The sequence below is a fragment of the Oncorhynchus tshawytscha genome, linkage group LG08, assembly GCF_018296145.1.
Source record: "Oncorhynchus tshawytscha isolate Ot180627B linkage group LG08, Otsh_v2.0, whole genome shotgun sequence".
Taxonomy (NCBI): domain Eukaryota; kingdom Metazoa; phylum Chordata; class Actinopteri; order Salmoniformes; family Salmonidae; genus Oncorhynchus; species Oncorhynchus tshawytscha.
The window spans coordinates 34,541,045-34,568,618 of record NC_056436.1 but is presented as its reverse complement, the minus strand read 5'-3'; the positions used below and the strand labels follow the sequence as shown (position 1 = coordinate 34,568,618).

At 45.1% G+C, this 27,574-nt stretch overlaps 1 protein-coding gene across 1 annotated transcript in view; it reads right to left on the bottom strand.

The window, feature by feature from the left end:
- Positions 1-250: 250 nt before the first annotated feature.
- LOC112255745 (AT-rich interactive domain-containing protein 1B-like) overlaps positions 251-27,574 on the bottom strand; it is a 231,755-nt gene continuing 204,431 nt past the window's right edge. Inside the window, exons 10-22 of the mRNA XM_042325452.1 lie at positions 21,766-21,884; positions 16,870-16,973; positions 15,807-15,968; positions 15,440-15,649; positions 14,943-15,153; positions 6,344-6,482; positions 5,986-6,164; positions 5,365-5,491; positions 5,136-5,255; positions 4,951-5,026; positions 3,928-4,825; positions 3,680-3,810; positions 251-3,454 (exon numbers count right to left, since the gene is read on the bottom strand). Of these exons, the coding sequence (XP_042181386.1) occupies positions 1,559-3,454; positions 3,680-3,810; positions 3,928-4,825; positions 4,951-5,026; positions 5,136-5,255; positions 5,365-5,491; positions 5,986-6,164; positions 6,344-6,482; positions 14,943-15,153; positions 15,440-15,649; positions 15,807-15,968; positions 16,870-16,973; positions 21,766-21,884 (4,372 nt within the window). The 3' untranslated portion in view covers positions 251-1,558. The remainder of the gene's footprint in view (positions 3,455-3,679; positions 3,811-3,927; positions 4,826-4,950; positions 5,027-5,135; positions 5,256-5,364; positions 5,492-5,985; positions 6,165-6,343; positions 6,483-14,942; positions 15,154-15,439; positions 15,650-15,806; positions 15,969-16,869; positions 16,974-21,765; positions 21,885-27,574) is intronic.

Genomic DNA, 27,574 nt, shown 5'->3' with positions numbered 1-27,574 from the left:
TTCAGAAGAACAGCAGTGATGGTCATGTTTCTCTCTGTGTTTTCAATTTGAGAAACTCTAATGGTAAGTTGTTGATGTTTGTTTTATTATCCTAAGATTGTCTGAACACAATTGCAACTCTCCCGGCGCTTAGCAATAGTCAGCGTACCTTTTATTCATAACACGTGGGAACACAGAGTATAAAGATGTATTATTCATCAAAGGTAGTCATTGAGTAAGAAGGGGAAAAAAAGGGTTGTCAGACCTTGTGTGTTGTGGGTTCTTTTCGGAGTTTTATTTTTGAACTACATTGGCTTAAAAATATGTCAATTTACATGAATGAAGGACATAAAAGAAAATAAATATGTTCACAAGTCTTCTGTAACCTCAGCTAGTTATCCCTGACCCTGGCATTTCCACATTTCATTACCAAATATTGTTTTGATCAGCTTGAAGCTATATTACAATGCGTAGAACAGGAACTTTATACATACAGAGACCGACACAACCTCTGTTCAAATATTTGACCCCAATAACAAAATATGTATAACGACAATAACACATCTTACCAATAACAAAAGTAGTTGTTGTAATAGTCAGAGACTTCCATCACTTTGTAATAACACTATTTTGGATAGTGAATGTAGAGAATCAACCAAAACTGAAAAAAAGAGTGAAGTAGTGTCCAATGTATATAAGTCTGTGTGTGTGTGTGTGTGTGTGTGTATATATATATATATATATATGTATATATATATATACACACATATACACACATACATAGCGCCAACATGGGTTAAAAAGGAAATCAAACAAATGTAAGTGCTTAAGATACTGTTCCTTTGTCAAAATTGACTCCCGGATGTAGTAGTAATGATTGACAACAATGAAGCAAGTCAAACGTTTGACAGTTACAATTAGGACAATATTTTACATGTTTTTGATTGGCTGATGCAACACTGCCTACCCATGGTCAAAATCACATATTGCAAGTGTTTAAAAAAAGATTCACATCTTTTAGTTGCCCTCAACAGACAACTTGCACTAGTCCTATTGCACAATTTCTCCAGGATGGAAACATTTACATGTTTGTGTAAAATCAATGTTCCTTTTTTTGTGTGGCAAGAAAAGTTCTATGTGCAATATCTCTCACAATTTAAATAAATCTGTGCTTCGTTAACAAAACAAACCATATATGATACATACAGATTTAAACATTTATCAAATTCCAAAACATTTAAAAGAGAAAAATTAAATGAAAGATTCCTCTCCAAACTCTGGCACCAGCTTTGATTAAACAAAACAAAAGTACAAACAAAAGTCTTCAAACAATATACAACATTTCAACAACAGCAGGTATTAAATATTTGTATTAAAATCATCTTTCAAATCCCAAAACCAAAGTGTTAATTGGGGCAGAGGAGCTATATATATATATTTTTATTTGATTTTTTTATTAAATGGAAGAAAGTAAACTTTCTTCCATTTAATTTAAATAAAACTATAAAACCACAGAATAACGTTTTCATCTCATCGTCTCTCTGTCCATCTCTTGGCTCCGGGCCTGTCTATCCTCCTGTCATAATTTTTTAACAAACTGAAAGAGTACTTCACATACAATGCTGGCTACCCCCGGGTTGAGCACAGAGGAGATGGAGATGTCCAGGAGTCTGCCCTCATACAAGACAAACTCTGGCCTGTTCTCCTCTACCTTGGCCATAGCCAGCAGAGCCTTTGCAGCCCGACACATCATGTTAACACTGGGGGGCTCCATGGGGGGGTGGTGGGCCATGTGCAGCAGGCTGTGGGGGTTCTGCTGGTACTGGGCCATGCTCACCCCATCCTCCAGGAAGCCCATCAGGTTACCCACGCTGCTTTTCTGTACTGCGATGGCGCGTGCCGACGTGGAGTCCCCCTGTGCCAGGTTGGAGAGGGTGGCCACAGCCATCTCGCGGTAAACCTGGTTCTTACGCTGACCCACGTAGCGCACCAAGGTGGCATACAGCTTCTCCTGGCGGCTGAACGGTGGCATGGCCAGCAGCAGGTCCACGTTGTTGTCCTGGATGCTCAGCTTGCACAGGCACTCCAGCACCAGTCTCTGGGGGGTTAGGGGGGAGTGGGGGGCGGCCGAGGGGAAGGGGTCCTGGGCCTCGGCAGAGGGACACACCATCCAGTGGAGTAGGCCATCCAGGATGGGCAGGCAGATGGTCTCTGGGTAGAGGGAAAGGTCCAGCTGGCCAGAGATGTTAGCCAGGGTGACCAAGGTGTCCTCCCTGAGTACAGTGAGACAGTCCCACCACCACTCATCCTTACTGCAGGCCAGGCCCCGCTCCTGCACCTCCTCTCTCTGGTAGCTAGGGGATGTCCTCTTCCTCTCTGGGTGCTGGTGGTGGAGCAGCAGCAGTCTGCCCAGGATCAGTACCAGGCCTGGGTGACGGGACATGTCTGAGTCGTTCCCAGGGATGAAGGAGAGGCTGCGGAGGATGTTGGACACACAGAGGCAGCGCTTGGCCAGGGAGTCCTGCCAAGGAGAAGCTGCTGAGAGGGGAGCCTCGTTCAAACAGCGGGGCTCGTCCTCCAGCAGGGTGATGTGCTTGTGGCCCCCACCCTGGTGCAGCCTGAATGGGTAGGTGGGAGCAGAATGGGTGGGGTGGCCCTCTGACAGAGCCTCGAGCCGGGCACACAGTATGTCATCGATGGTGGCGGTGATACGATTCCCCTTCTCCTCTGTCCTCGAGTCAGTCTCCTGTTCTTTATTCAGAATAGCACATTCATCTCTCTCTCCCTCCGTCCTGTCAGGCTGCTCTCCCCTGCCCTCAAAGTGGGTCTGGATGTGGGCCGTGGAATCCCCCCCGCCTACCTGCCAGTGGAGCAGTCCACTAGTGAACTCTGTCACGTGAGCCAGCTGCTCCGTCATGTCCTCAATCAGGTCCTCTTTGTGCAGGATCTTAATGGGAAACTTGTCGTACTTGCTGGCCTGTTGTGGCCTTGGCTCTGACTGATTAGGATAGTCTTCCTTACTTTCAGCTGGGACTTTCTTACTCTCTGTGGGCTTTTCTCCTTCCTCTTTCCCTTTCTCTCCCTCCTGTTCTTTCTCCCCCTCTTCCTTCTTTACCTTCACTTCGGCTTCAGATTCCTCCTTCGTTCCCTCAGGGGCTGGTACCGTTGTACTGGGGGGTGACATCAGTTCCACTGTAATTTTCTCTGTGATGTCAGCAGGTTTGTCCTCCCCATTTTCTACTTCCCCCTTCTCTACCTCCCCCCTCTCCACCTCCTGTTCAGACTCAGGCTCGGGTTGGCTGGCCTCACAGTCCATCTCAGGTTCAGAGGTCAGCGCCTCCCCCTGGTTACAGGCTTCAGGCCCCAGGAGGGTCTTCTGGCCGATGGTCCCTATCTCATACTCCTCCAGGATGCCAAAGATCTCCATCACACAGCGTCTGAAGTACTCCACTATCAGCTCCAGGAAGCCAGGCAACTGCAGACACATCAAAATAACAAATGACATTAGGGCTTCGGTTTTAAAGCACTTTAGCGTCCCTTAATATTTACAGTGTAATCTGATAAAGATGTGTTGGTTTGTTTTGGGGTGGAGAACTGTCAAGCATTACTAAATGTAAATCCTTTCAGACTGTCTTCAAGGCTCAGTCCTGGATTGGTTGAGAACAACAATAAGAGAAGAGTAAAGAGTGTCTCCAGTTACCTGTGCGAGGGTGAAGGAGGCCACAGTGCTGTCATCATACAGCAGGATGTTGACGGTGTCCAGGGCCCAGGTACTCTCACCCAGCAGACCTGACTTCAGAGACATCATCACTCGCCACGCCTCTGGGGTTCCTGTGGAGAGGACAGGGGTTAGAGGAGACAGGATTGTAATACCTGTCACAGATATCAAGATAATAACAGTGCTGGTTTGACAATGACAGCAAATAAAAGGACTTGGTAATCGCTTACCAGTGTCCTTTGAGGTAATTTTGCGGCGGGGCTTGAGAAGGGGCATGGTGGCCTCTACAGATCCTAGAGGGTAGTTGAGGTCTCTCCGCAGGTTAGGTGGGACCTGGCCTGGGTGCCCACTAACCTGCCCTGGCATGGGCATGCCCGGTTTGCATGGCATCTTCATGGAGCCCATATAGGCAGCTTTGTTGGGGGACATCCGTGCCTCCATGGAGCGCTGGAAGGAGCCGGGGCTGGGTGCTCGGGGCAGGTGGTTGGCCATGGAGGGGGAGGTCTGGTAGGCAGAGGGGGGCTGGCGAGAGGACATAGGTGTCATACCACCTGACATGTAGGAGGACTGGCGATGGCCTCCATGCCCGAGCCACTGACCATCTTGGATGGGTCGGCCCTCCATATCCTCTCCTCTCCCCAAAGGACCGTATGACGGTACCTGGGAGGGTGCCCCCTGTCTGTTAGAGTAGGGATAACCCATGTCTGTCCTGGAGGGCCACATGTTGGGCCCCTGGGGTCCTTCCACTCCGTTGTTGGAGGGTGGCCCCCCGGCCATCATCTGGGGACCCATGGGTTGCTGGGGGTGCTGCCCCTGGCCAGAGGCCTGCATGCGCTCTCGGCTGTAGGGGGAGGGGTAAGGGAACTGGCCCTGCATGGGCCTCCTCTCAGGACCAGAATAACCAGTGCTGTACTGGTTGTACATGTCAGGCTGCTGGCTGCCGTACTGCATGGTATACATCTCCCCCTCGTGCCTCTTGCCTGGGGGGCCGTACATCTCCCCCTCGTGCCTCTTGCCTGGGGGGCCGTACATCTCCCCCTCCTGCCTCTTGCCTGGGGGGCCGTACATCTCCCCCTCGTGCCTCTTGCCTGGGGGGCCGTACATGCCCTCCATGGGGCGCTTGTAACCCTGTGGAGAAGCAGAAGATATCAAGGTGATGCTTTTATTCAATACTAAACCAATTATTCAACTATACTCTGCTACACCTGCATCATGAGGCCAGATCAATGAGCTCCTTAGTGTCTGTCTCTCACCTGTTGTTGTGGGTACATCCCTGAGTGGTGCATTCCATATGACATGCCAGGGTACTGCTGCCCGTAACCCTCATGTCTATAGGAAATAACAGAAGGAAGTGATCATTCAATTATAACAAGAGAAGGAATTTCCCTCTGTAAGAAATATAATTTATTCAGTTCCATTTTGAAGACATGCTCCTCACCTAAGCTGGGAGGGGTATCTGTTGGGAGAGTATATGCTGCCCTCGCTGTTGGAAGGTCCCATGTTGCTCTGGCTCCCGGGGGTGCCCATGCTCCCCTCCATCCCTATCACATGGTCTGGTCTGAAAGACAGACAGACAAGCCGTCAGTTTGCATGAAAACATAAACCAGGCAACATTGGTTTCTAATCTATGGCTGATCAGTTCAGGTGTCTAGTGCCCCTATGCTTACCTCCTGTCGTAGCCTGGTCCGTATGGGTACTGGGAACGCTGGCCCATGCCTGATGGAGGCCTGCCATACATCTCCTGCATGCCACCACTGGGCATCTGGCCTGGCATGTAGGAATCCCCTCCTGCCACTATGGAGAGAGACCAGATGAACACAGTATGAATGGATAGAATGCTGGAAACACAGTGTATAGTGTTGCTGGTGTAATGGTTTATCCACAAGGTGGCACTAGTCTCCTACTAATAATCATCAGCACGATCAGGAGACCCCGCAATGTGCTGTGATGCTAACCAAGCTTTGTCATTCACTCACAACTTTTTTTCAGATGCCAGCTTTCAAACTCTAACCATCCTCGGGTCTCAAAGGTGAGAGACCAGATAATGAGTAGGTAAAAACAGGTGTTGCTCGGAAAGACGGGTGGAAATGTAGGGGGGAACAAAGATGAAGTTGGGACAAGAGACACTCTAAGACATCAGAGGGACTCATAAATGCCATAAAGGCAAATCTCATGTGAAAAACAGCCTTTATATTCCAGTCACAGGACAACGCTCTGCATCTGCCATGTTTGTACAACTCATCAGCTTATTGCTGTGTACGTCTGTGCCAGTGCCTGGGTCTACTCACCCTTCCTCATGCCAGCGAAGGGGTCCTTCTCGTACTGCATCCTCATCATCACGTCAGGGGGCATGTTGACCCCCTGCTGGTACGGTCCCCCAGGGCCCCCCGGGGGGAGGGAGCTACGCTTCTGGAAGACCGGGTCGCTCACCTCAGAGAACGGGTCCTGCACACTGACCACACTGTTCCTGGAGACAGAGGGGCAGGAAGTAAAAAGTTAAGGACCTAGACAATTTCACATACGTACTGAGATACTGAGGTACAGTACGTATACTCACTTCACTCCCAACCTTCACTACAAATAGGGGTTAAGTTGCTAACATGATATGAAGCAGTGAGAGTGCTTGAATGATGGGTCATGGCATACCTGCTGGCTGGGATGGGGGTGACCTGGCCCTGGGGGGTTGAGGCTGGGGTGGGGGGTTTCAGGTCACCTGACATCTCTGCCATGGAGCTGCTGCCTGACGACTGGGGGGTCTGGGGGCCCTGCAGGGACCCTGAGTTAGCTGTTAGATAGAGAGGGAGAGAGAGATGGTTATAAATGAATAGGGAATCTCCTGTGGAGTGCATTGAAACAGTATTGAGTGAGTAGCACTTTCACACTGCCAGCCTATGGCAACTCGCCAAGCCTCTTTAATCCTCATAGAGACCAGGCAGATTTAGAGAGAGGGCCGAGGAACGGGCGGGGGAAAGGAGGGGGTTCTGAGGGAGTTCCGAGGCCAAAACCTCTCTAAATGAAGTCGGTTCAGAAGGCCTGGAAAGATGGCCTCTCCTATTTCCCCCATGGTTAACCTGTAGCAGGCGGGGTGGCCCTCTGACAGAACGCCAGGCCACAGCACAGCCATTGACAGGGGTGATATATATGTGATGCCAGGCAGGGGGGCCAGCTCCCCCAAATCCTCTTAGCCTATCAGAGGGCCCGCTGGGGCCTATCTCACTAACAACCACAAGCTCCCATCACGGGGGCAGCAATAACACTAGCCTAGCCCCAGCGCCTGCCTGCCAAGAGTAGAGGGGGAACGCAGGGACTGCTACGAAGGGGCCGAAGAGGAGGAGAAGAAGGAGGGGATGAGGAGGAGGAAGAAGACAGGGAAACAGGAGGAAGCGAAGCCCTCTCTGTGGGAATTGCTCATTGGAGAGAATGGTGCGGAACTCACAGCAGTCGCTGTGGAGAGCTTTATTTGGCAGCTTTCTGAAAATTGTTTTTCATTTTTGGCAGGGTGAACTCGGTGAGGGGTTCATTAGGAGGGTACGCCTGGGAGCACAGCCGTAGTTAACATAGAAGGGGGGTGTCTGTAGGGGCCAGGCTCACTGTATTGTGCACTCCCTACGGTATATCAGAGAGAGATTACCGTACCAGTGGCCCAACCATACTGCACTTCACTCCAAAATGGGGTTAAGTTGCTAACATGATATGAAGCTAGTATCATACCATATGATGCATAAATCATATGAAGCCATGGCTATGAATTTTTCAGTGCATGGGAATATGAAATTATTGAAGGTCTGTAACAACACAAGAAATTATGTAATGCCATGCCACATTACACATGAAAACCCTACAAAGCTAAAGTAGTGAAAGGCGTACAAGTAGGAATGAAGGAAAACATGATGGCTAGTTTTAGTAGATAAGAGAGGCTGGTTCTGTGAATCCTAATGAGCGTTTAGTAAAACCGCTCCTCTGAAACAGGCCTCCATGGCCTTTCTCTGCACTGCACGCCTCCAACAGGAATAAAGAATGGCTTTAAAAATTCATACTACTTCTGAATTATTCAACAATACCCCCTGCCGCCACATCAGATTAGAGAGAGAGCGGAAAGGAGGGGGAGTTAGACGGATGGTTGAGCTGAGGGCTTTGCTTGCAGTGGGGCTGGGAGAGAAGGAGCGAGGGATTGAGGAACAGAGAGGGAGAAAGGGAGAGAGTGCATAGAAGGGGAGTGTCTTTGGGATTTTCTTCTTCCCAGAATATCCCCTCTGCTCCATAGACAGGGGCCAAACACACACGTGGAGCAACTCAGAACGTAAACACTGGAACCAGGGGTTACTGGCGGGTAGCCCTTTCCTGCACTCACGTGACCTAGTGGCCTTATGGGATGTTATTCATATTCTTCATCATTTCATAATTAATTGGTGTTCCTATGTCAAATGGTTTTGTTATATTTCAGTCTTCTGTGATATAAAAGTGCACTATTGGGATACAAACTCAAAATTGAACACATTTCAACTCTATATCTGACATGGTACATGTGTCTTCTTTTTAAGCCCATAACCATGTGTGTGAGATGTCTACTTTTGTATCAAAGTAGATTTGTTTAAAACTACCAAGCAACACTATGTGTGACACTGATTTAGCCCACTGCAGGTAAAGGTTTTAGCAGCATTCCCATCCCAGCTGGTAGACAGAAAAACACTGGGAGGCAGGCAGAAAGACAGGCAGAGCAACTCTAGGAGGGAGAGTGGGCGGGAGGGGACATTTACAGAGCGTGAACTCAAGTGCCCTCTACTCTACATTTAGAGGGAGAGATGTGTGTTAGTGTGTAGGTGTGTAGAGGTGGATGACATAAGACAGAAAGCGCTGGCTCATAGGCTTCGTGTGAGTGTGAATAGAGGTTGACTGGAGGTCAGCGTTGTTTATATCCATGACTCCACCCTCATTAATCATTCTCAGGGGAAATCCCCCCCCCCCTCCTCCCATCTTGGCTGCTCAACAGCTCTCCCTACTCTGGAACATCATCACCTAGCCGTCAGCTATATATAGCGTGAGTCAGTGAAGCAGCCAGCCAAGCAGGCACCTGGGAGCAGCAGAGTGGATGAGTGGATAGATAGAGGGATAGTGGGTGTCAAGAGACAGACAGACAGATTTACAGGGCAATATGAGGTCTCTCCTGTGTTAGAGCAAAGTATGGAGACTATTCTCTGTCCACTTCAACCAATCATAATCATTGAACTATCTAAACAGCTGTGAAATATATTTATCATAACCAAAATATTGTATTTTCAGCTGTTTGAAGTAAAAAAATAAAAAAAAGAAGCTGGGACCAAGAGACTGAAAAACAGCTTCTATCTCAAGGTCATCAGACTGTTAAATAGCCATCACTAGCCGGCTACCACCCGGTTACTCAACCCTGCATCTTAGAGGCTGCTGCCCCATATACATAGACATGGAATCACTGGCCACTTTAATAATGGAACACTAGTCACTTTAATTGTGTTTACATACTGTTTTACTCATCTCATATGAACAGTTGAAGTCGGAAGTTTAAAAATACTTAGGTTGGAGTCAATAAAACTCATTTTCTACCCCTCCACAAATTTCTTGTTAACAAACTATACTTTTGGCAAGTCTGTTAGGATATCTACTTTGTGCATGACACAAGTAATTTCCCCAACAATTGTTTACAGACAGATTATTTAACTTATAATTCACTGTATCACAATTCCAGTGAGTCAGAAGTTTACATACACTAAGTTGACTGTGCCTTTAAACAGCTTGGAAAATTCCAGAAAATGATGTCATGGCTTTAGAAGCTTCTGATAGGCTAATTGGCATAATTTGAGTCAATTGGATGGAAGTGTACCTGTGGATGTATTTCAAAGCCTATCTTCAAACTCAGTGCCTCTTTGCTTGACATCATGGGAAAATCAAAAGAAATCAGCCAAGGCCTTAGAAAATAAATTGTAGACCTGGTTAGGGTTAGTCTGGTTCATCCTTGGGAGCAATTTCCAAACGCCTGAAGGTGCCACGTTCATCTGTACAAACAATAGTACGCAAGTATAAACACCATGGGGCCAAGCAGCCATCATACCGCTCAGGAAGGAGACGCGTTCTGTCTCCTAGAGATTAATGTACTTTGGTGCGAAAAGTGCAAATCAATCCCAGAACAACAGCAAATAACCTTGTGAAGATGCTGGAGAAAACGAGACCTATATCAACATAACCTGAAAGGCCTCTTACCAAGGAAGAAGCCACTGCTCCAAAACCGCCATAAAAAGCCAGACTGCGGTTTGCAACTGCACATGGGGACAAAGATCATACTTTTTGGAGAAATGTCCTCTGGTCTGATGAAACAAATATAGAACTGTTTGGCCATAATGACCATCGTTATGTTTGGAGGAAAAAGGGGAAGGCTTGTAAGCCGAAGAACACCATCCAAACCGTGAAGCACAGGGGTGGCAGCATCATGTTGTGGGGGTGCTTTGCTGCAGGAGGGACTGATGCACTTCACAAAATAGATGGCACCATGAGGCAGGAAAATTATGTGGAAATATTGAAGCAATATCTCAAGGCATCAGTCAGGAAGTTAAAGCTTGGTCACAAATGGGTCTTCCAAATGGACAATGACCCCAAGCATACTTCCAAAGTTGTGGCGAAATGGCTTAAGGACAAAAAAAGTAAAGGTTTTGGAGTGGCCATCACAAAGCCCTGACCTCAATCCCATAGAAAATGTGTGGGCAGAACTGAAAAGGCATGTGTGAGCAAGGAGGCCTACAAACCTGTTTCAGTTACACCAGCTCTGTCAGGAGGAATGGGCCAAAATTCACCCAACTTATTGTGGGAAGCTTGTGGAAGGCTATCCCCAACGTTTGACCCAAGTTAAACAATTTAAAGACAATGCTACCAAATACTAATTGAGTGTAAGTAAACTTCTGACCCACTGGGAATGTGATGAAAGAAATAAAAGCTGAAATAAATAATTCTCTACTATTATTCTGACATTTCATGTTCTTAAAATAAAATGGTGATCCTAACTGACCTAAGACAGGGAATTTTTACTCATATTAAATGTCAGGAATTGTGAAAAACTGAGTTTAAATGTATTTGGCTAAGGTGTATGTAAACTTCCGACTTCAACTGTATAAACTGTATTCCACTGTGTTTTAGTCAATGCCACTCAGACATTGCTCGCCCTAATATTGATATATTTCTTAGTTCCATTCTTTTACTTTTAGATGTGTGTATTGTTGTGAATTGTTATATACTACTGTACTGCTGGAGCTAGGAACACAAGCGTTTCGCTACACCCGCAATAACATCTGCTAAATATGTGTATGTGACCAATAAAATGTGATCATATCCATAATAATCTCATCATGTAGACTAGTCCACCCGCACTGTATCTGCTAGCTGTTGGCTAAAGTACACATACCAGGACCAGAGTCGGCACGTGTGCCATTTATCACAACAGTTTGTGACAGAACTATCCGTAGAGTTCAAAATACAATAGAAGCGCAATGAACTTTAGATTTTTATGCGGTACATGAAAACTTAAGCGACAAAGTACATTTTGTGTGCTCTACTTCATCTCGCAAAGCCTTTTAACCGCATCACGTCAATTTGAAGGAAACACATCTCAGGTGGGAAAATGCGTAAATTGTTTTTCTGCAGATTTTGGATATTGGCATGAAAATGTGTCAACAATAGGATGGAAACCAACTAGCTTCAGACGTACATACATTTCAACAAACCAGTGGTGTAAAGTACTTAAGCAGTTTTTTGGGGCATCTGTCCTTTACTTTACTATTTATATTTTTGACAACTTTTACTTTTACTCCACTACATTCTTAATGAAAATAATGAACTTTTTACACCTTACATTTTCCCTGACACACAAAAGTACTACATAGTTACATAGTAGTTACATTTTGATTGCTTACCAGGACAGGACGCACTTGTCAAGAGAACATCCATGGTCATCCCTACTGCCTCCAATCTGGCAGACTCACTAAACACAAAAGTCTTTGTTTGTAAATTATGTCTGAGTGTTGAACTGTGACCCTGGCTATCCAAAAAACAAGAAAATTGTGTCTTCTGGTTTGGTTAATATAAGACATTTTAAATTATTTATACTTTTACTTTTGATACTTAAGTGCATTTAAAACCAAATACTTTTAGACTTTTACTCAAGTAGTATTTTACTGGGTTACTTTTACTGAGTCATTTTCTTTTAATGTGTCTTTACTTTAACTCAAGTATGAAAATTAGGTACCTTTTTCCATCACTGCAACAAACATTAATGGAGTCATACTTGTTCAGACCAACATGTATCCCACCGTACCTATCTTGTTTGTCTAATAATAAAACAACAACAACACATTTTTCATCCTTTGGATATCTCTAGTGCTTGTAATACTTTATGCCATATGGCTTTAAATTGTGCTATTTTGTTTCTCTCTGAAGCCCTCATTTTTTCATTTTTTTAAAAAAATGAGTCCAACCCATTGGTATCTCACCACTTTTGGACGTTATAGCACTCCCAGAATGCATTCATTCGTGAATCAATAATAAATTCAGTACATTAGTTTATACTGGATTAAGTTAACTTTAATTAACTGTAATTTTGTTAGTTATGTTCCAACGCTCCATCTTGTGACAATATCAGTTCTTTTTAAGTCTTGGTTTCAATAGTTTATATTTTTTTCTAAGAGATTGTCAGTTGGATAGGATCTCTGCAAGGTTTTGTACATATTACCTATCATATGCGTATCCTTTTCTGACTCAAATAGGATTCCCTCAACATTGCTCTGTCCAAAAGATTTCAGATTCGAAATTGTGTGATATAAAACTGATAAATATTTTATTCAATTTCAGTGTATGTTCTACTTCCATTAAATATGCTGAGCAAAAATATAAACGTAACACTTAAAGTTTTGGTACCATGTTTTATGAACTGAAATGAAAGATCCTAGAAATCATTCATATGCACAAAAAACATATTTCTCTCAAATGATTTGCACAAATGTTAGTGAGCATTTCTCTTTTGACAAGATAATCCATCCACCTGACAGGTGTGGCATATCATGAAGCTGATTAAAAAACATGATCATATCACAGGTGCACCTTGTGCTGGGCACAATAAAAGGCCACTCTAAAATGTGTAGTTTTGTCACACAAAGCAATGCCACAGATGTCTCAAGTGTTGAAGGGGTGTGCAATTGGCATGCTGACGGCAAGAATGTCCACCGGAGCTGTTGCCAGATAATTGAATGTTCTTTTCTCTACCATAAGCCGCATGCAACATCGTTTTAGAGAATTTGGTAGTACGTCCAACCGGCCTCACAACCGCACATCACGTGTAACCACACCAGCCCAGGACCTCCACATCCGGCTTCTTCATCTGCAGGATTGTCTGAGACCAGCCACCCAGACAGCTAAGGAAACTTTGGGATTGCACAACTGAATAATTTCTGCACAAACTGTAAGAAACCGTCTCAGGAAAGCTCATCTGCGCGCTCGTCGTCCTCACCAGGGTCTTGACCTGACTGCAGTTATGCGTCGTAACTGACTTCAGTGGGAAAATGCTCACCTTAGATGGCCACTGGGACGCTGGAGAAATGTGCCCTTCACGGATGAATCCCGGTTTCAACAGTACCAGGCAGATGGCAGACAGCATGTATGGCGTTGTGTGGGCGAACGGTTTACTGATGTCAATGTTGTTTACATACAGCCCCATGGTGGCAGTGAGGTTATGGTATGGACAGGCATAAGCTACGGACAACAAACACAATTGCATTTTATTGATGGCAATTTGAATGCACAGAGATACCGTGACGAGATCCAGAAGCCCATTGTCGTGCCATTTTATGTTGCACAGCCCCATGTCGCAAGGATCTGTACAAAATTCCAGGAAGCTGAAAATATCCCAGTTCTTCTATGGTCTGCATACTCACCAGACATGTCACCCATTGAGCATGTTTGGGATGCTCCGTACTGACGTGTATGACAGTGTGTTCCAGTTCCCACCAATATCCAGCAACTTCACACAGCCAATGAGTGCGACAACATTCCACAGGCCACAATCAACAGCCTGATCAACCCGCAGCAAGGTTCCAACATCTAGTGGAAAGCATTCCCAGAAGAGTGGAGCCTGTTATAGCAGCAAAGGAGGGACCAACTCCATATTAATTCCCATGATTTTGGAATGAGATTACTTTTGGTCATGCATATCTGTATTCCCAGTCATGTGAAATCCATAGATTAGGGCCTAATACATTTATTTCAATCCTTATATGAACTGTAACTCAGTAAAAGCTTAGAAATTGTTTCATGTTGCGTTTCTATTTTGGTTCAGTGTAGACGCACTGACCTGGCTCAAAATGAAGGTAAATATTCATATCGGAAGGTTATGTCTCCATCAAGTGGCTAAGAGGCTGGGATGCAGACATATGCAAGAGTAGGTGTGTGTCTGTGTAACACATGGGGATGTGTGAAACTTACACCTCAGCCTGAAGAGTCCCCACTTGCGCCACCGTATAGCTAGCTTTTCACGTGGCGGGACTGGAAAGACACTTTGGGAGGGCGGTCATGTGTGCTAGAGAAAGACAAGGTCCTGGGTGTGAGCCTCAGTGTTGGATGAATCAGAATGAAGTGACACTCACTAAGCAAGCAGTGTAATGTCCTTTACATCTGCGTGGGTGTGGTGTGCTTGTGTGGTGAAGGCAGGTGCTCTTCTCCACCCTCTTAGCAAAAGCAATCTGGTGTGACTCACGCGGGTGAGGCGCTGGTGTTCTATTTAAAAGTCAGGGTCCCTTTTCTCATCAACGCTCTGAATTAGAGGCGCAACCTTTACGCTCCAGCTCTCTCTCCTTAGCTGAGCGCAGTAATTGTGCTTAGAAACACAGTGTCAGGGACAACATGCAAAAACAAATACATTGTCTTATAAATAGCATAGTAGCATTACCTATTACCTATTACTTAACCTTTCTAATGCTGTAATCAAATCCAGCCATATATCTAGAGGTATTATAACTGGTGATAATATCAGGGGGACCTCAGGGAACCTTGTTTTTATTTTCTTGCAAGACACATTATCAGTCCACGAAAAGGCACACAAACCTTTACATGACGTCCGTACACACTGCTTGCATGAAAAGTCTCAATCTTCAAAATACATGCCAAAATTAGTCTACACAACATCGTTATCACCCCCACCACCACCGTCATCATCATCATAAGTACCGGTCATTACCAGGAGAGGGCGGCTGCAACTTGGCCTGCTTCCTGTTGTCTCCCCCAGTCCCAGTGTTGCTGTCGGCCGGCTGGTCCTCTCCCCGCTCCACCTTACACTCATAGGCAAACAGGTACTGGATGTACTGCTTCTTCAGAGAGCTGGCGGAGCTACTGGAGGTACCAACACTCAGACTAGTGGATAGCTCTCGCCACTTCTTGTTCTTGTTCACCTGGAGGGAAGAGGATGATAGGGAGGAGAGGGGGATGGGGAGACAGGAGACAGGAGACAGATGGCATGTTAGTCCGCTGTATGTACCCTGGCTTGTAACTGCTAACCAGTTGCTTTGTCCCAGTTCAAAGCGACTACCAGATAAGTGATGTTGACGAGTCTAATCAAACACATCAAAAGTGTATAGCGCAACATTATTTCTGTCCTGCAATACACGAGAAAAACACTTCGCAGTGTCTATCAGTCCTGTAAGACACAATGAAATGAACTCAGTGGTTGTCTCTCACCATGGCCAGGCCCCCTATCTCCTTGACCACCATGTACAGTCTGTAGAGGTCCAGGGGCTTCTTGCCCACTGCAGGGAGGTGGGGAACAGGTGTACCCCTCTCCTCCATAAAGGACAGGTAACGGTCCACCCAGCCACGCCTCTCCGGCTCCCCACCCATATCATACAGACGTGTGATTTGCTCGTTAGTCATGGTGGACGAGTTGGGCTTCTGAGTTCGGAAGAGATGGAGAGATATATGGAATTAGCTCCAACCTTGCAAACTGGCACAACTACTCACATCAGTCATCATACTGAAGATAAAAAAACAACAACAAATAAAACACTGGAAGATATTGGTTGGAATGTAAAGGAAGAGTGTCACATACAGGGCTGGAGGGAGTCTTTGGCCAGACGGGGCTGCTGATGCTGTCACTGTCATCCCCATGGTAGGAGGACAGGCTGGCTGGGCTGGGGGACAGGGGAGAGGGGACAGGCATGGCACCAGGGGTGGTGGGCTGGGAGACACACTGGGATCCACTGTAGCCATCCTGTAACATACACAGAGAGAGGGAGAGAGCCCTGTGGTGAGTGTTAGTGGTGGAGACAGAGTGGAATGGATTCTGTTTTTCGTATTGCTCTGTTCTTTCCTCACCCATTCCTTCACCCCAAACACTACCGTGTGTGAACAAAAAGTGAGTATGTTCTAAAAGGCCCCCTTGCGATTAGCTGCATGCATCAAAAACACTCAGCAAACCAGAAAGAGAGACACAGCAAGAAAGACCACTCAGAATGCAGGGAACAAGTGCTCTGTGTACAGGTAGGTATGTGTTTGAGCATTTCAGTGACAGATTGCATATGTCAGCAGAACCATCTCTCTCTCGTAGAAAGCCTCTGGTTCCCCTGGTCTCTCTCTCTCTCTCTCTCTCTCTCTCTCTCATCTGCCAGGGCAGGGAGACTAAGGCCTTGTCTTGTTACTACCGAGTACAGACACATCATCTCTTAAGGGAGCTCTGGGGGTCTTCACACAGCTCAGACTGCCTTCAATAATTCAACACCCACCACTACTATCAACAAAGACTGGGCTTTTCATAGAAATGATGGGGGCAAAACCAAAAAGCAGGAATGGAAAGAGCCAAAGTGCAAAGCTGTTGCTGAGCTGAGCTTCATTTGGGAGAAGTGAGCAGTCAGCATTATAGTGGGTTGGGCTGTGGCGAGGAGTGAAAGCACAGTGTGTGTGGATGTGTGCAGGATTCTAAACAACCTCTTTGCAGTTATAGCTGCCAACACATCAAAAGGAACAGAGATGATGACAAAAACAAATCAAGAGGACGTTATGAACTGTAAGTGTTGAACAAATTATTAAACATGGCAAGAAAACATATGCTGCATATGCTGATCAGATGCCTTTGGTTCATTAGTGAGTGAGTGAGAGCGAGAGAGAGGTTGTACCTTGGGTCTGGGAGGTTCATTGGTGGGCATGCTCTCCTCCTTGCCATCCATTTTCTGCTTCCCAACAGGAGTCACCATCCCATCCCCAGCCATCCCGATGGGCCCTACACAGAAGAAAATGGAGGGAAGAATCAATTAAAGATTTTCACACATTTGAAAGTAAATTTCCAGTGTTTACAGATTTCTATGAAATTTGACCTGTTATTACTTACAGTACGAGTGAAAGTTTTCCTTCCAAAATGTTTTATTTAAGTATGTTTAAAAAGCTGCTTTTCTGTATTGAAATGGAGTGGGCGTACCACAACAACAGAATGGTGTGGGCGTATACCGGTCATAAAAAATATAGATCGCTGATTGGCCAGCTCATCCTCCTCTAGACCGCTGATGGCCAGCTCATCCTCCACAGGAGTATGACATCATACTCTATGAGGAAATAGCAAAAAATAAAAATAAACGGTCTGTTTGAGATACAAGTTTGAGGTGTTTTTTTGTGTTTTTTTCTCCAATTTATGCTTTGACCACAAATACGCGAGTATAGAACGAGTCAACAACATTATTTGGGCATAAGTTAATCAGAACATTCCCTTTTAAAAGTCAGATTTGCAGTGGACAGTTCATTTAAAAGGCATTGGTGCATCATGAGTGAATTGCCCCTCTGGGATAATAAGGACTCTACTCTGTTCTGGCATTGGTGCATCATGAGTGCACCAGACAAACTTTTGAATGAAACATATGAGTGCATAATGAATGGATGTTCACACCTGGGGGTACTTGGTCTATCCACAGGGGGTACTTGAGAAGACTGATGAGACCATAGGTCTACTGGTTAAATGTACATGAGTGGGTACTTCAGGGCTACACCGGGCAGAGCTAAATTCAGTTTGTGCGACAGTAACTGAAGAAGTTTGGGAACCACTGGCCTAGTGTATGAGGAGCAATCTTCACATAGCATGTACATAAGGAGTCGGTGGGGGTATTAGTCATTGTAGCCATTGTGCTACATCTTGTCTCTGAAATACGCGCACACAGAGCCAAATGATGAGCTGTTCTGAAGCCAAAGAACAGTTCTGGATAATGGAGAAAGTATTATCAAAATGCCTGTCTCTCTGGGGAGATGGAACACGTCCTTTCTATCTCCAAGGTCCTCTTCCAGGGATTCTTCTCAAAAGGAATAAAGGCAAAATAAACTAATAAAAATGAAGAAGGCATTGCTTGAGAAAAAAAAGAGCCTTTAAATGAAAAGCCATTGCACTCTCTCGGCCTTGCTGACTATATATCTTACGCTTTTGTCTAACATTGAATAGGTATTTCAGCACCACAAATATAAATTCTGCTCTCGCAATGTTTATGAACTGGTAGACGTAAAGATGATATTAACATTTTTGATATCTTAGGTAACATCTTTCAAAAGTTCTTGGTCGAAATGAATAATATCTTGAAGACTACTTTCCGAGTGTGGACTGAATAAGCATTTTCCTATTGAGAAGAAAGTGTCCCTACATGCCAAGAGTCCCAAGGTTTGTCCCTTTATTTCTCAGCTCGGCGTTCAGCACTATGTGAAACTAATAGCTTTTTACCAACCCCAGGGGCAGCTGAGATGAGTTTTTAAGAACCTTGGCACTCTAATTCATTTGAAGTCTTCCAAATGTCATGCAGCCTGATATTTAGTTTTGTAAGGCTGAGCAGAAAGCTCTTTTCATATAGAGCCTTGCATTCTCCGAGGTGTGTTTAGCACAATGTGGAGGGGTGAAGGGCAAGAGAGAGCAGGAGAAAGGGGCACACTGCATTAATCTGTTCTCAGGAGGGCCAACGGAACAAGAAAAATAACAGAACAGAGCTGTCTGCAGGAAATAAAACATCTTCAGAACAGTAACCAGCTCTGTATACAAAATAAAAATACAGAAATATCACATTTACATAAGTATTCAGACCCTTTACTCAGTACTTTGTTAAAGCACCTTTGGCAGCGATGACAGCCTCAAGTCTTTTTGGGTATGACGCTACAAGCTTGGCACACCTGTATTTGGGGAGTTACTCCCATTCTTCTCTGCAGATCCTCTCAAGCTCTGTCATGTTGGATGGGGAGCATCGCTGCACAGCTATTTTGAGGTCTCTCCAGAGATGCTCGATCGGGTTCAAGTCCGGGCTCTGGCCAGGCCACTCAAGTTCATTCGGAGACCTGTCCTGAAGCCACTCCTGCGTTGTCTTGGCTGTGTGCTTAGGGTAGTGGTCCTGTTGGAAGAACCTTCGCCCCCAGTCTGAGGTCCTGAGCTCTCTGGAGCAGGTTTTCATCAAGGACCTCTCTGTACTTTGCTCCGTTCATCTTCCCCTCGATCCTGACTAGTCTCCCAGTCCCTGCCGTTGAAAAACATCCCCACAGCATGATACTCCCACCACAATGCTTCATCATAGGGATAGTGCCAGGTTTCTTCCAAATGTGGCACTTGGCATTCAGGCCAAAGTGTCCAATCTTTTCATCAGATCAGAAAATCTTGCTTCTCATGGTCTGAGATTCTTTAGGTTCCTTTTGGCAAACTCCAAGAGGGCTGTCATGTGCCTTTTACTGAGGAGTGGCTTCCGTTTGGCCACTCTACCATAAAGGCCTGATTGGTGGAGTGCTGCAGAGATGGTTGTCATTCTGGAAGGTTCTTCCATCTCCACAGAGGAACTCTATAGCTCTGTTAGAGTGACCATCAGGTTCTTGTTCACCTCCCTGACCAAGGCCCTTCTCCCCCAATTGCTCAGTTTGGCCAGGCAACCAGCTCTAGGAAGTCTCTAGGAGTCTGGGTGGTTCCAAACTTCTTCCATTTAAGAATGATGGAGGCCACTGTGTTGTTGGGCACCTTCAATACTGCAGAAGGTTTTTGGTACCCTTCCCCAGATCTGTACCTCGACACAACACTGTCTTGGAGCTCTACGGATAATTCCTTTGACCTCGTGGCTTGGTTTTTGCTCTGACAACTGTGGGACCTTATATAGACAGATGTGTGCCTTTCCAAATTATGTCCAATAAATTGAATTTACCACAGGTGGACTCCAATGAAGTTGTAGAAACATCTCAAGGATGATCAATGGAAACAGGATACACCTGAGCTCAACTTCGTGTCTTATAGCAATGGGTATGAATGCTGATGTAAATAAGGTATGTGCTTTTTATTTTTAATACATTTGCAAAATGTCTAAAAACCTGTTTTCGTTGTGTCATTATGGGGTATTGTGTGTAGATTGCTGCGTTTTTTCCCTTTAATCCATTATAGAAAATATGGCTGTAATGTAACAAAATATGGAAAAAGTCCAGGGGTCTCAATACTTTCCGAAGGCACAGTATATATTTTTTATTTAACCTTTATTTAACTAGGCAAGTCAGTTAAGAACAAATTCTCATTTACAATGACGACCTACCCTGGCCAAACCCTCCCCGAACCCAGACAACGCCCGCCCTATGTGACTCCGATCACGACCGGTATGTGACACAGCCCAGTATTGAACCAGGGTCTGTATTGATGCCTCTAGCACTGCGATGCAGTGCCTTAGACCGCTGCGTCACTCGGGAGACACTCCATCACTCTCCTTCTTGGTCAAATAGCCCTTACACAGCCTGGAGGTGTGGGTCATTGTCCTGTTGAAAAACAAATGATAAGCGCAAACCAGATGGGACGGCATATCGCTGCAGAATGCTGTGGTAGCCATGCTGGTTAAGTGTACCTTCAATTCTAAATAAATCACTGACAGTGTCACCAGCAAAGCACCCCCAAACCATCACACCTCCTCCTCCATGCTTCATGGTGGGAACCTCACATGCAGAGATCATCCGTTCACCTACTCTGCATCTCACAAAGACACGGCGGTTGGAACCAAAAGACTCACATTTTTACTCGCTTGTCTAATGTCCATTGCACGTATTTCTTGGCACAAGCAAGTCTCTTCTTATTGTTGGTGTCCTTTAGTAGTGGTTTCTTTGCAGCAATTCAACCATGAAGGCCTGATTCACGCAGTCTCCTCTGAACAGTTGATGTTGAGATGTCTCTGTTACTTGAACTCTGTGAAGCATTTATTTGGGCTGCAATTTCTGAGGCTGGTAACTCTAATGAACTTATCCTCTGCAGCAGAGGTAACTCTGGGTCTTCCTTTCCTGTGGCGGTCCTCATGAGAGCCAGTTTCATCATAGCGCTTGATGGTTTTTGCGACTACACTTGAAGAAATGTTCAAAGTTATTGAAATGTTCCTCATTGACTGACCTTCATGTCTTAAAATAATGACGGACTGTTGTTTTGTTTTCTTATTTGAGCTGTTCTTGTCATAATATACCACCCCCACCTTGTCACAACACAACTGATTGGCTCAACGCATTAAGAAAGAAATTCCACAATTAACTTTTAACAAGGCACACCTGTTAATTGAAATGCATTCAAGGTGACCACATCATGAAGCTGGTTGAGAGAATGCTAAGAGAATGCCAAGAGTGTGCAAATCTGTCATCAAGGGTGGCTACTTTGAAGAATCTAAAATCTATTTTGATTTGTTTAAAAAAAAATTGGTTAATACATGATATCATATGTGTTATTTTGTAGTTCACTATTATTCTTCACTATGACCCTTGAATGAGTAGATTGGTCCAAACTTTTGACTGGTACTGTATATATTTATTTTGTATTCTTTTTATATTCTTTTTTTGCTCTGCATCATTGGAAAAAGGTTTGTCAGCAAGCCTTTAACTGTAAAGTCTACACCAGTTGTATTCGACACATGTGATACATAACATTCGATTTGATTTGTTGTTGGAAGTCTGTCAAACTGAAGGCTATAGAAGACTCAACTTAATCTCACAACCATTTTAGACAATTGTTCACTACTTTGGTTGCTGTTGGGTACCTTGTTGGCCAGTCCAGGTCTTACCTGAGGGTGGCATATTGTAGGGTGGACCCTGTGGCGTGCCCATGCCTGAGTTGTTGCCCTGTGACTGGTTGATGGGGGGCACAATCTGGTTTATGCCAGGGCCTGGGTAGCTGCCCTGTCTGGGACACAGAGAGAGAGAGAGACAAGAGCTGGTTAGAGAGGAAAGACTGGACCCAGCTACATGGTGTGGAGAGCAATTAGTTGGCTTTTGACATGGTAGTAGAAAAGACTCTGTAATAGATTAGACTTTCTGCCTCTATTGCAAAGCTATAAGGCCATGCCAGGTAAAGGATATACCCATATGTTTCAGTACTGTATAAACCATCATCCTGAAAATGTATGGGCGCATTTCGTAGAAAAAAAAAATTCTCTCTTTAAAAGCAAGTGTGTGTGAGTCACAGCCGAATAAAAAGCTGTTTCATACTCCTATCCTTCCTCTCATCCCTTGCAAATCCCTCACCCCTCCTCTCCTCAGCTCTCTTCCCTCCTTCCCTCCTCTCCCCATGAAGTCATAATTTAACTAATTAAGGTGTGCTTCTGGAAAGGATCATGTTATTTGTTGCTATGGCGACGGCTGAAATCAATCCCGTTCTTTTCTCCTTGCCTCGTCGCATCACGGCATGTTGGGAGGACATCAGAGGGCTTATCAGCAACCTGCTGAACCAGCGTCACACACAGCAGACAGACGGTCACTGTCACCGCTCCATACCCTGTGCCCTGTACAATGCTAGCTCTGTACCAGCCCTGTACTCAACAGACATCGCACCAGGATGGATAGCAGTTGGAACATCTCTACTTCCTGCTGGTCCAAATAATCCCTTGGATAACGAGAGAACAGGAAAAGGAGAGTGAGAGAAGTGGCAGAGGGGGAGTGAGAGAGAGAGAGAGAGAGAGAGAGAGAGAGGGGGGGGGGGTAGGAGTACAGAAGATCCCCTCATCTGTTGTGGATCATTTCCTTGAAGTGGCGAGAGAGTAGAGCAGACTAGAAAGGGTATTTAAGGAACATGGAGTAAAGGGTTGACAGTAATAGTAGTAGTAGTAGTAGTAGTAGCAGTAGTGGGGGTAGCTTTGTGTTAAAATGCCACACTGACAAGGTCATAGTAATTGCCTTTCTGTCTGGAGGGCAATCCTACATCCTACATTCATCTCAACACTGTGATCACAAGGACAAAAAAACAAAGCAAACTCTCAATCCGGATTTGTGTCAGTCAGTCAAAAGAGCTGAACTTCCCCAAGCAGAGGAGGACAACAATGTATTGGATGTGTGACAGTGACTAACCAGGCAGAAGGAGGGATGGGTTTGAGATTATTGGGAGGTTTATCATCTCACAGATGTAATTAGTCATAGAGCATGTGTGATGATACATATGTAATCCCTCTATGGGCCTGGGCTCACAGGAAAAAACATGGCTCACAGACAACAACATACACTGATATCCATCAAATCCTGCCTGTTATAGACTGTTTTCTTGGCAGCACTTTATTTGACAGTACTGTTTTACGATGGGATTTGCTGGGTATTTCCAAGGAAATAATGTGGTATCATTGGGTACTTTCTGTTACTTCAAAGAATTCAACACAATCGTTAGCTAACATGGTGACATTGCCACCTCGTGTCGGAGTATATCGCTTCAGTTCCGTAAAGTGCTATTTCTCCCTACTGCATCCACACCCTACATCGCCCCACATACAACAAAAATCCCAGCGCCAGTGCTGACGAGAATAATGTAATAAAAAACATCAACAACAACAAGAAAGTGGAGTTCGACTGTGGGGCTAGTCCATTATTACAAATTCATGTAATAAAAAAAAGCCCATTAGGAAACCCTTGATGGAGGGAACGCAGGTCGTTTAATCACACTTAATGTATGCATGTGCTGCTATCAAAAAAGGCACAGCACATTTATCTTGCTCTCGGGCACCTTCGCTGGGGGAAGAAAAAAAACCTGTTGCCACAGAGAACGATGGGAAAGCAGAAAGGGAGGGAGTGGCGGAAGGATGGAGAGGGAAAGAGAGGCGAAACGCAGCAAGAGGGGAGTGGGAGAAAGCAAAAAGGAGAAAAACAAGAGGGAGAGGATAAATAGAGAGATGAGAGAGCAGAGAGAGGAAAAGATAGTGAAGAGAGAGGGAGTGTGTCCCGGGTGAGACTGTGGGGGGCGTATTTCGAGCTCACAGCGCAGGCTGTACCATCCAGTCGTCATTGTAGCGTAATCATTGTATCGTGAGCTGAGCTAGGGGACGGTTGAGGGGAATCTGAGCTCCTCTAATTGAGAAGGATAAAACCCAGCCCCACCCTCTATTGTTTTTGATCTCTCTCTCTCTCTCTCTCTCTCTCTCTCTCTCTCTCTCTCTCTCTCTCTCTCTCTCTCTCTCTCTCTCTCTCTCTCTCTCTCTCTCTCTCTCTCTCTCTCTCTCTCTCTCTCTCTCTCTCTCTCTCTCTCTCTCTCTCTCTCTCTCTCTCTCTCTCTCTCTCTCTCTCTCTCTCTCATTGTGTTGTGTTGTGTTGTGTTGTGTTGTGTTGTGTTGTGTTGTGTGGGAGAACACAGCTGTTTTGTTGTGCTCTGCTTCTCAAAAAGATACTGCTGATTTGACACTGCTTTCAATTGAATCTGTGAGCCAGCAAGTTGTAACATGAATATGGCCAGATGAAGTCAGGAAAAACTAATAAAATAAACCATAAAATGTGGATTTAGTTTTAGCCCAGAAACAAGATAGGCAGAAAACATTACTACCAGCGCAAACCATTATGAGTAATGCTCTCATGGGGTGTTAGCCACATTTAGAGCCTCTTGAAATATTCTGAGGGAAATAATATGTGCTTTGAATCACTTCAGCAGATAAACAGATTAGTAATCACTGTTCTATTTAAATGACTAGCCCTGTAGTCAGTCCCAGTCCCAGTCTTGTCGCCCTCCCTGCCTGCCTGTCTCTCTGTCTCCCCTCATCCCCCTGCATGGAACTCTGCTGTCTGTCCTTAGTATTCTGTCCACATGTGTGAAGGACATCTGAGGAGGCCTGTCTCTGAGCACGGCTGGGGAGAGAAAGGGAGAGAGGGCCGTTGCCAAGGGCTGCCATGGTTACCGGGTGCCAGACAGCCAGCTGCAGTCACACACACAGCTCCATGCCAGACCAGCACTACAGTGCCAGTGTCAAAGTCCCCTTCCTGCCTGTCCACTGCAAACATTCACTGCTACAACAGGGAGTGAATTCTGTGTGGCAGGAGAAAATAGGGGTACTAAAGTACTGCCACCATCCAGACCCTATCATTACCCAGCCCCACCACCCCCATCAACCCTGCCTGGTGAGAGGGAGAGAGAGAGAGAGAGAGACAGAGAGAGAGAGAGAGAGAGAGAGAGAAAAAGAGGGAGAGCGGGATAGAGAGAGAGCGGGAGAGAGAGAGAGAGAGAGACAGAGAGAGAGAGAGAGAGAGAGAGAGAGAGAGAGAGATAGAAAAAGAGAGAGAGAGGGGGGTCTGCATGGTGTAGTCAGTGGGAGGGTATGAACAATATGAATTATATATGGGCACAATCTGCTCTCAAGGAAGCTCCCTCTCAGCCACAGCTTCATTCCAAGCAGCCAGCTCAGCTAGCGCCTGCCTACCTGACTCAACCCAAACAGAATCAAAAATAAAACAATGAATGAAAGGACAGCCTTTTAACATATTAAATCCTGAGAAAAGCCCCCCTCCCCCTTACATCAAACAGTTCTGAAGTGAGAGAAGCCATTTATTAAAGCCTAGCTGGAGCCGATGCCAAGGCTGCCTGTGAGCCACAACGCTGGCGGCAACAGCAATGCATTCTTGACATTCAAGCAGCTCTTATTTATTTAGTAAATTTACTTACTAAGGAGGTCAGAAATGAATTATTTGGCGAGGATTTACCCCTAAGCGCTCTTCTCTCTCGCTTTCTCTCTTTCCATTTCTTTAATTTATTTTTCTTTTAAGCATGCTTTTCTCTAAGTGCTTATTTTCTACAAGCCGTGTTTCTGTAGCTCCAGGGACAGCTACCAAAGTCATTTGAAAAAAGACTTTCTGTCTTCAGCCAACAGAGCCAGGAGAACACCTAGCTTCCTAATACTTACTCTCTGGTTCTGTTCTCCAATTCCCAACACCAGTGTTCACTCAAGAGACTTTACCCGTATTTCCAATCATTGATCCAAACCAAGTCACAAGTCGTGCAAAGGTATCATCTCAACTTAAAACCTCAACATAACCCGATTCAAACCCAAGTGCCTTTGATAGACGTACATTACTGACAGCAAGTTTACAGTCTTTAAGATACAAACATAATATTATTCTAAATGTCAGCCAATCAGACCAAGTATGAGTGTTTTGGTGATTTGATCATGAAAATGGTAAATCATGTATAATTCAAAGCACTTAAGGGAACATCTCTGAGGACTGGGGAAAACACTAGCTAGCATCCCCATCACACTTATCTAGATGTAATCATAGATCCTCTCCAGCCACAGGATATCATAGTGGCCTTGCTCTGCTCGTTCTGCATTCTTTTCACTCTGCGTAATGAATCTGGAGTAGTCGAGCCCAGGGACAAGGTTCAGGCTGTTGGCCGCTTGTTTTCAGACAGACAACAAGAGGTTTAAATGTTTCACAATGCTGCTCTCCGATCAGAATCAGGACTATAAAAGAGTAAACACTAAACACAGTGATTCAGAGCCTTCAGCTCGCTCCAATTTCCCCTTAATCTTCCTCAGCTGTTCAGAGGACGAGAACAAAACAGAACAAGGGTTGAGAAACAGAGATAAACAATAGGAGATGTGGGGGGGAGGACCACAATCCTCCTAAATCGGTCCCCCTGCCTTCCCTTCCTGTTTTCTCCATGGCAACACCATGCACGTGCAGCCGCAGAGCAGGGGGCTGTCAGCTCTCTGCCTCCTCAAAGTCAGCTGGAAGAGTCAGTAGAGCTGCCCTCTAACACACACACACACACACACACACACACTCTCTCCTTCCCTCTATGTTTCCATCAGACAGCACTAATTGCATTCTCAGCCAGCCTCAGACTATATTTTTTTAGTATACCTTTATTTAATTAGGCAAGTCAGTTAACAACAAATTCTTATTTTCAATGACAGCCTAGGAACAGTGGTTTAACTGCCTTGTTCAGGGGCAGAAAGACAGATATTTACCTTGTCAGCTCGGGGATTCAATCTTGCAACCTTTCAGTTACTAGGCCAACGCTCTAACCACTAGGCTACCTGCCGACCATCTCCACATCTAGGGACAAACTGTGAGACACAAAGTATTTTCATACAGTGTCTTTCTATGGAGGGGGACCTAGTATTCACAGCATGTATGTAAGTACAGTTGAAGTCGAAAGTTTACATACAGATTAGCCAAGTACATTTAAATTCAGTTTTTCACAATTCCTGACATTAATACGAGTAGAAATTTCCTGTCTTAGGTCAGTTAGGACCAGCACTTTATTTTAAGAATGTGAAATGTCAGAATAATAGTAGAGAGAATGATTTATTTCAGCTTTTTATTTATCAAAATTCAGCCAACTTATTGTGGGAAGCTTGTGGAAGTCTACCTGAAACGTTTGACCCAAGTTAAACAATTTAAAGGCAATGCTACCAAATACTAATTGAGTGTATGTAAACTTCTGACCCACTGGAATTGTGAAATAATCTGTCTGTAAACAATTGTTGGAAAAATGACTTGTGTCGTGCACAAAGTAGATGTCCGAACCGACTTGCCAAAACTATAGTTTGTTAACAAGAAATTTGTGGAGTGGTTGAAAAACGAGTTTTAATGACTCCAACCTAAGTGTATGTAAACTTCAGACTT